Raw genomic sequence first — 11,103 nt, forward strand, 5'->3', positions numbered from 1 at the left:
GCCCCCAGCCCCTCACTGGAGGATTCTAGGCAGGGGCTCTATCACTGAGCCACACCCAAGCCTCACTGGGGGATTCTAGGCAGGAGCTCTAGAGGAACCCAACTCAGAGTTGTCCTCTGGCCTCTGCATGCTTAAGATAGAATATTCTCTCTAAGAACACGAGTTTTGTCTTATTTTACACACACTCAGAAGTAGTCCAGGCTGGACCAACTTTCCTGTTCTTCCACCCAAACATAATAATATCTGACTAGATTTGGTGGTTGGGGGAGGGGAGAACTCATCCCATTCTTCAGAGGGGCTTTCATGGAGCTGGACAGAGGTGGAATTCCAAAACAGCGAGGTTTCGAGATGGGTGCACAGGCATCGTACATGCAGGTAAAGAAGCCCGGCTGCCAAATGCATCATTAGAAAAGGAAAGTGTGTATAGTCCAGGCCAAGTGGAGTCCTACGTTGCTAAGCTATTCCCTACGCTTGCCTACCTTAGTTTGACTTGATGATGGTAGGAAAGGAATATGCATTTAGTAGAAGTCAGATTTGGATTAAATTTTTTGTTGTTGTTCTCTTTGACAAGGTCTTAGTATGTAGCTTTGGCTGGCCTGAAACTCAGAGATCCACCTGTCTCTCAAGTGCTAGGATTAAAGGCCTGTGTGTATGCTACCATGACCAGTCCATACTTAGAATGGTTATTTTTTTTATTATTTCCTGGGTCACAGTGTAAAAAATATCAAACATGAGTCTTTTCTATTAAGTACTATGAAACTTGTGTTTAGGATATGGAATTTAAAATTGTGCCCCCAATACCTTGTAAGACTTCTATGCTAATATCTTAATTCTACACAAAAGCTAGCTCACGGCTGCATTCCAGGAATCTGGTGGTCAGGACCACCTTTTCCTGTGATCCCTTTCCCTGGTCTTCTGCTCACCAATTCTTTTCAGACTACTCAACCGAACGAAGACTGTGAGTGAGACTCAGCCAATGGGAAAAAGACACAGCCACTCCCCGAATTACAACAAAAACCAAAGGGACTTCCTGTTTCTGTGTCGACCTTCGGAGCATGCTCTCTTGATCAAGAGTAAACTTTGCTTGTCCAGTTACTTCAGCTGGAGCTGTGCTTTCTTATTTTGTGACCCCAAACTTACTTCTAACAACTGGAGATCAATCCCCTCTCCTCATGCTGGGTGGTGGGTGAAGAAACCTAACTTAGCATCAGTGCAGCCATGACAGGCTGCAGACTAGCAATACTGGGACTTGACCTCACCCTTACAATAACCAGGAAAAGCTACAAACTGCACCCTGAGGGGGACCAATCAGAATTGAGATGAGCAAGCACTAGATGCTCCAGAATATCAAGAACAGCTTCCCTAACTTGTACATAGGTTGCCAATTTCCTTACAGCAATGCCAGCACCAATCCCTGTTTGACAAGACTCCTGCTACCCCGCTCCTGCCCAGTCAGGAATCCGGATTTTCCCTACGGCACATCCCCCATCCTTTGCTCCTTAAAAGCCCTGCCACAGCTGAGCTCAGTGCTCCCCCTGACCAGCTGAGCTCAGTGATCTCCCTGACCCAGCCACTGTGTTGGAACAGAAGAACCCAAGCTCGAGCTAGCAATAAGGGCTCTTTGCTTTGGTGTACAAACTCTGACTCCTGGTGGTCTCTGGGGCGCTCACAACACAGGCACAATGGTGGGAACTTCGTGTCCTGGTTGAAATGACTTGATATGTTTTTGAGACAGGCTCTCATGTAGTGCAGGCTGGCCCCAATCTCTCAAGGATGACCTTGGCTCTCATTTTCCTGTTTCTAAACACGGGGATTATGTCCCAGGTTTTTTCCCTCTGCAGTGTTCGGACCCCTTGCAGATCCCACCTTACCTGGGTGCTGCCTCAACCACACTCTCCAAAACACACACTCTTCAAATACTGTGATGAGGCTGATCTAAAACATAATTCAAAATGCATTGAGTTTAATGGACTGGACGTCACAATATAGTGAAACCTTCCCTATGCTGTTAAGTACAGTTATCTCCTGTACAGACGCAGACCTGATCACTGTTACCCAGGTGTGTAAGGGCCAAAATAGCCCCCCAATGACAGTGCTGGTGACAATATCCTAAACAGAAGGGCTTTGACCAGGTAAACAGAAGGACTGCTATTGGGTAAAGAGAAGCCTAAAGGTGGGCTTGTTTAACAGGAACCTCCCTTACTCTGCCCTCCAAGGTCTGCCTGTGGCTAGGGCATCTGGCTCCGGGTCAGTCCTGAGAGACCTGGACCCACTCAGAGATTCCACCCTGCGGTCATATAGAATCCGCTTGCTTTTCACCTCTGCCCACACCCAGCCTGGGAGGGAAACAGCCTTGGCAGCTTGATCTCCAGTAAACGACCCTGGGATGATCTGGTTTGGTGGATTCACTGTGGCTCCTCTTACAAGGGGCAGGCTAGTTTGTAAAGCCCCTTCATTTGGTTAATCTTTTGCCATTCTGAAGCTACAATAGCTTGGCTTCCAGAACTAAGGTAACTCATGTTTCCAGATTCTGATGAACCCACTCTCATAGCTGATATAGACAGCCTGACTGACAATCTGGACTGTGGGTACTCATCAGTTACATGGTCTAGAACCTCCCCTTTCCTGTGAAGCCCCTAAGAAGGAACCCAAACTTAGCCACATTGACCTGAGCTGTCCTGAGAGCCCCCATCAGGCTGTTGTCTGTCTGTGGCATTAACAACTTCTGTAATAAACCTGGGGTTGGAGAGATGGGTGAGAGGTTAAGGGCACTTGCTACTCTTCCAGAGTGTCTCCCAGATGTATCTAACTGCGGTTCTAGATCTGATGCCCTCTTCTGGTCTCTGCAGGTACTACACACACACGATACACAGTCATACACACAGACAAAACACTCATACACATAAAATTAAAAGAAAATGAATTCAAGGCCAGCCTGGTCTACATAGCAAGTTCCAGGACAGGCTTCAAAGCTATACAGGGAAACCCTGTTCTGAAAAACAAAACAAAACAAAAACAATAAATTAATAAATCTTGCTGGGCAGTGGTGGTGCACACCTTTAATCCCAGCACTCAGGAGGCAGAAGATCTTAATGAGTTTGAGGCTAGCCTGGTCTACAAAGTGAGTTCCGTGATAGCTAGGGCTATCATATAGAGAAACCCTATCTTGAAAAACAAACAAAACAAAAAACCCCAAACAACAACAAATAAATAAACAAATCTACCTAAAAAGAAAATTTGGGGTTGCAGAGATATATCCATGATTAAAACTGAGTGCTGTTCTTATAGAGGACCTGAATTCAGTTCCTAGCAGGAGGTAGAGGCAGGAGGATCAGAAGTTCAAGGTCATGGTTGGCTAGACAGAGGTTTGAAGCCAGGTAGGCTACGCAAGATCTTGCCTCAAAGACAAAACCAAGACCTGAAAGAAGCTGGGTTTGTGTGACCTATAATGCTACCATTTGGGAAACTCAGGAAGAAGGATTGTCATGAGTTCCAGGCCAGCCATACCATAGCAAGACTCTGTCTGATAAAAGGATCAAAATAATTGGCTGCCTATATGGTTCTGTGGGTAAAGATGCCGGCCACCAGGCCAGAGAGCCTGAGTTGGGTTCCTGGGGTGTACAGAGTGGGAAGAACTGGTTCCTTCAAGCTCCTCTGAGCTCTACGTGCTTGCTGCGGTGAACATGCACCTCCACCAAGCACAGAAAGCATGCGTGTTCATGGGCATGCACATGCACACATACACACCACACACACACATACACACCACACACACACTACACACGTACACACCACACACGTACACACCACACACGTACACACCACACACACACACACACACACACACACACACACACGCAGCAGAGGCAGGTGAACGCAGCTGAGGCCAGGCTGACCTACACAGTGAGTTCCAGGCTAGCTAGGGCTACATAGTGAGACCATGTCTCAAAACAGCAATAACAATAGAACAAAGCATAAAAAAAGACCACAACAAAGAAAAAGATATGAACCAGTTTAGGTAAAATAATCAATTTATTACAGTGCAGTTGGCAGACATATATTGCCAGTATATTATTCTCTGTTTGAGAAAATGATAAATAACTTTAAATATTACATAATTACAGAGGTCCCTGAGGATCAGGGCCGGGGCTCTAGGCCCTTCCTCATTGTTTGGGGACAATCTGTGGGCAGATACCCCCTTCAATGAGGAGATCTGGGTGTAGCCATGTGCGCTTGGGTTCACACGGGAGTTGGAATTTTGCTAGCCGTTAAGTTCAGACACGAGTGGAGGGCGTCAGTGAAGAGACAACGGAAGTCCCTGAGGCAGAAACAGGGGGACAAGGAGGCAATGCCGGGGATGCTTCTTGGTTGGTAGAATATACGCTTGGCTTGCACTAAGCCCCTGCTCGCCCCAGCACCGTACAAGCCTGGGAGGTCCCGGTGCATACCTGCACTCCCAGCGCTGAGTGACAAGGACAGGAGGCTAACGTCATCCTTGGTTTTCAGCTGGGATACCCGAGACCCTGCCTCAGAAAAAGGCTTGGGATCAGTACTGAAAACAGGGCAGCGAGAGACTGAACCGAAACAGAGCAGCTTGTGACCTCCTTGAGACGAGCATGCGCCCGGCACCCATGCTCTACAAGCAGCAGCAGTGGGCAGAGCTGATGGAGGACTCCAGTGTTCGAGACTCTGAGCGTGGCCAAGCAGGAGCCCCCACTGATCCCAGAGTGACATGTGCCAGGAAGGTTTGAGTGCTTGATTCGTGAAGGATTCCAGTCAGCAGCCCCAGCTCCTGGAAGGCACAGTCAGGCTGTCTTGTCAAAACGGTGGTGGCCTTTGACTAGGACTGACAGACTTGCACAATCACGCTGGAGTTGGTCACTCTGGCCCCATAGTGGCCAGCCCAGAACTGTGTGTCCTGGCCCCAGTGTTCGAAAGACACAAAACGGACACCCCTCCTGATGTTGGAGAAAACATGGCTGACCTGGAGGCAGAAGGAGACAGTCAGTCTGTGTCACAGTTCTCCTGGCCACAGCGCTTTCCCAGATGGCGGCCATGTCACTGCCTAGTCCTCTTCTGAAATCTTGCCATGCTCTCATTAACAGGTGTACTCTAAGGGTAGGTGTGTGACAAGCCCCTGTCATCATGGGTGACTGAGGCAGGAGGATGGAAAGTTAGAGGATGGCCTAGGCTGCACAGTGGGGTCCAGGACAGTTGGGTTATATAGCAAGAAACTGTAGCAAAAAGAAACAAACAAAAACCCAACCAAAGAAAAGAGGTTTTATCAGCAAGAATGTGGCAGAAATTCTAGATGTGGCTGTGCACATCTGCCATTATTCCTAGCATTTGGGAGACGGAAGGAGCGCAAGGCTAGCCTCAGCTACATAGTGCCTTTGAGGCCAGCCTGGGCTACATAAGGCCATGTCTCAAAAAGAGAGTTACAGAAGCGACCTTGAGTGGGCTTATTGAGTGACCTCCCAAACTAGATCAGAATAGGCCAAGTGCCTGAAGCTTATGTCTCCTGGCTCCCTAACCGCCATAGAAGAAGTCTGCCTGCCCTGGTGCAGCCATGATGTGAGGAGTCTCAGTGTAGACTGGCCCAGAGATCTCACGGAGGGGATTCTTCACATCATGGCTGCCCCAGGCCTGCAGACTGCCACCAGCCGGCTCTTCAGCTCCTGTCACGGTCTGAGAGCTATTGTTGGGCCAAGAGACACTTCAGCCAGACCTGCCCAGCCCAGCTTTCTCCACGTCCTGCCAGGGCAGGGCTAGGGAAATGGTTCTGTTGATAAAGGGCCTGGCACACAAGCATAAGGGATCTGAGTTCAGATCCCCAGCACCCACGTCCATGCTGGCTGTGCTGCCATATCTCTGATTCTAGTGCCGGGGGCAGACAGGCGGCTCCAGCTTGTCAGCCAGTCAGCTAGCCAATCAATGAACTCCTCGTTCAGTGAGTGATAACCGTCTCAAAAACTAAGGTGGAAGATTCTAGAAAGACATATGGCATCCATCTCTCTGCCTTCCACATATCAAGGACACAGACAGGCATAGCCCCCCATACACACACATGCTCTGTCTCTCTCTCTCTCTCTCTCTCTCTCTCTCTCTCTCTCTCACACACACACACACACACACACACACACACCACAAAGACGAGAGACTGTAAAATGACTGCAACTTGTCATGCAGCTCTGTTGCGATGGGACCATCCCAGTCCCCACCACCCCTTTCCCCACCCAGTGAGCGGCTCGTCTCTGGGCAGAGGCTCACCTGTAGGTAGATATTGTTGTTCCATTGTTCAATGGGGTCTGGCACAGCCGAGAACTTATCTAGGACGTTCTGGTGAGCATCAAGAAGCTTAACAAGGAGACGATACCTACAGCCACTGTCGTGTCGAGCTCCCCACCTGTGGGAAGGGGAGGTCTGAATGTGTCACCTCTTTTTGGGGTAGCTGGCCTCCCTGTGGGTACAAATTAAGTTCCTCAAAGGGGTCTTTAGGGGCTGGCAAGACGGCTAAATCAGGAAAGTGCTTGCCACAGGGGGCTGAGGACCTGGGTTTGAACCCCAGAAATCATGGAAGAGCTGGGTGTTAAACCAGGCGGTGGTGTTGTGTACCCTTAATCCCAGCATTTGCCTTTAATCCCAGCACTTGGGAGACAGAGGCAGGCAGATTTTCAAGTATAAGGATAGCCTGGTTTACACAGCAAGTTTCAAGATAGCCAGGGCTACAAGGAGAAACCCTGTCATGAACCCCCTCCCCCCACCAAAAAAAGCCGGGTGTTGCCAGATATGTTGGCACACAGATTTAAACTCTCTGGATGCAGAAGTAAGTGGATCTCTGTGAGTTTGAGGCCAGACTGGCCTACAGAGAACTCCAGGTCAGCCAGAGGTACATAGGGAGACCCTGTCTCAGAAGAAAAAAAAGCCAAAAAGCCAGAAAGAGTGATCTAAGCTTCTAACCCCAGCGTAGGACAGGCAGAGGCAGGTGGACCACTCCTAAGGAATGCTACTAGGCTGGCCTCTCCCCTCCACCAGAGGCACACATATGGAATCTGCTCTGAGTCCAGATCTTATGAGATGCGCCTGCTGATTTAGGCGAGTAATTCCAGTTGTTACTGAGGCTGATACGGGAGTCTCAAGGCTAAGACCAGCCCAGGCACCTTGGTGAGACTGCGCCTCAAAATTAAACTAAAAAGAGACCTGGCACACATGGCTTAGTGTTGGAGGCGTCTCCTGGCACGCACGAGGCCCTGGGTTGTGTCTTTGTTGGAGACTCCAGTCCTACCAAACAGTCCACCAGACAGGATAAAGGTTCGTCCCGCCATGGATAGGCGTGGGTGAGAGCTGCCACCTTAGAAAGATCCATAAAGCAATTTAGAGCTGTCCGTGAATGTCACTTCACCCGGGGGCTGTGGTTAACCACGTGGGCAAGCAGTCAATTGGTCAGGCATTCCATGAAGCACCAATAAAAATTGTGTACAGGGAGTTGGCCCTGTTCCAGGCATCTTGAGACACAGGACTATCAGGCTGGTAACACTTGACCATGTGATCAAGGCTCCACAAGGGTACCCACACTTTCACACTTTTTGTTGTTATTTATTTATTAGACAAGGTGTTGTTATTTAGCCTATGCTGGTCTTAAGTTCACCTGTGCCACCCTGGGATTGACCACGCTCCTTTTGCTTCATTGTCCCAACTGCTGGGATTACAAGAGTGTGCCATGGGACCCCAGGGCTTAGCGAATGACTCTTCCTGTCCCCAGACTCACCAGTCAGAGATCGCAATCTCCACACCGCCACTGTCCAGCAGCTCTGGCCACAGACCCTTCTCTTCCAGGTCCACGACCTGCTTCTTGCGACACCAGCTAGGAAGGCAGGAGAGAGAGGTCATGAGAACAGGCAGGCCTTTCTCAACGAGGGCTCTGGCCCTTGGGGAATGGGGCTTCTACCTGAAGGAAGTCACGAAGCAGGTCTGCGAGGGGGCGCCAGGCACAGGCTTCATGTTCTTCTCTACCACCCAGCCATCCCCGCCGTGCTGCACCATCCACTTGCGCAGGCCTTCTGTAAAGTAAAGCAAGGCTTAGGGAGGGCGACCACAGAACCAGGGAAACTGAGGCATTAGGACTGATGTCAAATTCAAGTGCCCCCCCCCATCAGTCACAATCTGAAATGGATTAAGAATTCATGACTGCACAAGCTTGGCCTATGACTGCCCCTACCTGTGCCGTGACCCTTGAGTTGAGCCCTTTCGTACACACTACAATAATTTTAAGAAGTTAAAAATGTATGTCTGTGTACCATGTATATGCCTGGTACCTTGGGAGCCCAAAACAGAGGCCAGAAGAGGAAGTGGGCCTCTCTTGGACTCCTGGAGTTACAAATGGTTGTGAGCCTCCAGGTGAGTGTTAAGAACTGAATTCAGGTCCTGCAGAGGGACAACCAGTACTCTTAACCGCCATTTGTCCAGCCCACAAATAACAACAACAAAACCTACTAAAAACATTCAAAGGTAGGAGTTGCCAGAGGACCTAAAATACATTCCCAGCTCCCAATTCCAGAGGAAATGTTTTTCTTTTGACCTCCAACAAGTACACATATACGTTAATAAAAATACATTTAATAAATGCAAAAGTCAAACAAAATATATTTATGTACCAATTTTAATTGCTCATCATTGGCTCCCAGGATAAGGAGTTCGTTCCGCTCCCAAGCTCCCTTATGGTTGGTCAGGTCCTTCCAGTCACTCTAACTGGGTCAAGTGTGACCTCACTTCTAGCCCCTCCCTCTGCTTTCTTGCCCTTTCTGTCCCTTAGGCCCCGCCCATTACATATCTTGTGACTCCGCCCTAGCGCCTTTCACTGGTTCCCTTGTGGCTCACTCATCCGCACCTCCTATAGGCTCTCTTGGGGCCCTGCCCTGCGTACTCCCTCATCTGGCCCACTGTGATCCCGCCCCCATCCTTTCCCATTGGTTCCCTTATGACCACGCCCTCACCCCATCCACAATTATCCTGTGACTCTCCTCCTCATCTTCGTGGATGCTCCTTCGTGGAGCCGCCCCCTCATGCCCGCCCATCGATTATCTTGTGACTCCGCCCTTCATCCCTTCCGGTGGATTCTCTCGTGGCCCCGCCCATTGGCTTCCTCGTGGCCCCGCCCTTCACCTTGCGCAACGATTCTCTCGTGGCCCCGCCCTAGCAGCCCTTTCGAGGCTCCTCACCTTGACCGCAGGGGTTGCTGATGAGGTTACGTCCAAGCGGTCCTCGCAAGCAGAACTGACCCAGCGGACAGGGCCTGTCTTCGCGGGCCGGGGGCAGGCAGCGGCGGGCTAGCGTCAACAGGGTGCGGCCGGCAGCGCTGCGGTCCCGGGCCAGCACCATGAGCCACAGGGCCTGGCCGTCCACCAGGGCACGCCAGGCACGGCACACCCGGCGACAGTGCAGCAGCAGTGCACGCGGGGGCACGTGGCTCAGCACCAGCAGGAGCAGCTCCGGGGGCAGACGGCTCAGGTCCAGCGTCTCCCGAGGATTGAGCTCCGGCGTGGGGACCCGAGCCCTGGAAGTCCAGGAACCCATGGTCCCCGCGCCCCTCCTTGTTGGGACTGCAGGAGAGGAGGTGGTCAGATGTCAGTGACCAGAAGCCTCCGCGACGGGCAGCTTCTGCTGCCCTGCTTTGCAGCCGCGCGCCCCGAGACGCCCCAAAGCCATCCGCTGCCTCCCACGTCCCCTCGCCGCCTCGCTGTCCCCAAGCCTACCCCCACCCCGCAGCTGCCACCCCATCCGAGTCCGCTGACGCTCACCAGCACCCCTGCCAGCTCCCCTCCGCGGCCTGGAGGACCGCATAGCCCTAGCCCTGCTAAGGCCGCCGTTGTTGCTAGGTGGGACCTCTCTGAGACTAGCCGGCCTCTCATTTCCTAAAGTCCCAGCCCTTCCAGACCCCACCTCCTTCCTGCTGAGGAGCCGTGGGAATCCACTGACGACACAGACTGTGCTGGGTCTCTGGGGTAGTTTATAGCGAGGCTGCAACAATCCGCCACTTGGAATGACCCTAAATCCGCAGTAGATGGCCTGGCATCTGGCAATAACTGTTATTTTGGCTAGGCTTCCTAGTGGGAGGCTCCACCCCTAAACGCCTTGAGCCAGTCACCTTTAATGTCAAACATAATCATTCGTGATTTACAGGAAAAGGCAGGCTTTAGAGGACGAAAATAACCCCCCCCCCCAGCCGAAAGCATCAGATAAAGTTTTCTGTTTCCCTTTGCCAAGTTAGCGCATCTCTGCCCTCACATCACAGGAGAGAACTCTGAGGCTCGCAGAGGCCAAGTGGCCCCGCGAAGTGACCGCCCAGCTAGTAGGTGCAGATGGTTTTTTTCCTTTCAGACAGTGTCTCGCTTTGTAGGCCTGGCTGGCTGGAACTCACTGTGGCAAACTCACAGAGAGATCTGCCTGCCTCTGCTTCAGGAGTACTGGAACTAAAGGCATGTATGACCGGCTTTTTAAAAATTACTTTTCAAATTTTTTTATTTGTATGGGTGTTTTGCCTGCGTTTATGTCTCTGCCACTTTTGTGCCTGGTGCCTGGGGAGGCTAGAGGGGACATCATCGGGATACCCTGTACTTGGGTGACTGTGAGCTCCTATGTGAATGCATAGAACCCAGCTCCTCTTAGAAGAGCCAAAGTCAGCACGCCAGCCCTGGTTTGCAGCTGAGTCCCAGGTAGGGCCCATGCTGTCTTAGAGCTCACTTTGTAGCGGAACAAGCGTTGACTCTGAACCTCTGCCTCTGGAAGGCTGGAGCTCCAGGCAAGCGCCCCAGACCCTGCTAGCAGAATCTCTTCTTCCCATCAGTCTATCAGCTCTGTGGAATGCAGATGTATGTAGATATATATGAGTCATGTGCTCCCTAGTGAATGTCAATAAATAAAACTAAACCTGGCTTCCTGCACACACTGAGCTTGCTTTGTGGAGGGAGAGGCGTGACCAACAAAATAAGTAGACACAATAGACAGCCTGTGTGTATGTGTGTGTGTTCATGGCAACATTGTTATGTCCAAAGTGGCCATGCTGGTGACAATGTCCTAAACAGAAGATAACCAGGGGCCCCACTT

General features: G+C 51.0%; 1 protein-coding gene across 2 annotated transcripts; it reads right to left on the bottom strand.

The window, feature by feature from the left end:
• Positions 1-4,044: 4,044 nt before the first annotated feature.
• Fbxo27 (F-box protein 27) lies at positions 4,045-10,417 on the bottom strand. 2 transcript variants are annotated; one of them, XM_005371274.2, is made up of 6 exons: positions 9,940-10,417; positions 9,219-9,599; positions 7,949-8,060; positions 7,769-7,864; positions 6,271-6,406; positions 4,045-4,984 (listed from the first exon to the last, which is right to left on the bottom strand). In XM_005371274.2, exons 2-6 carry the CDS (start codon positions 9,571-9,573, stop codon positions 4,841-4,843), a joined length of 843 nt encoding a protein of 280 aa, XP_005371331.1. In that variant the 5' UTR covers positions 9,574-9,599; positions 9,940-10,417; the 3' UTR covers positions 4,045-4,840. The 2 variants fall into 2 exon arrangements, with proteins under 2 accessions (XP_005371331.1, XP_026633863.1); XM_026778062.1 differs by having other exon boundaries at positions 9,798-10,417.
• Between the last annotated feature and the right edge of the window lie 686 nt (positions 10,418-11,103).

Source organism: Microtus ochrogaster, unplaced genomic scaffold, assembly GCF_000317375.1.
Source record: "Microtus ochrogaster isolate Prairie Vole_2 unplaced genomic scaffold, MicOch1.0 UNK103, whole genome shotgun sequence".
In the NCBI taxonomy this organism is placed as follows: Eukaryota; Metazoa; Chordata; class Mammalia; order Rodentia; family Cricetidae; genus Microtus; species Microtus ochrogaster.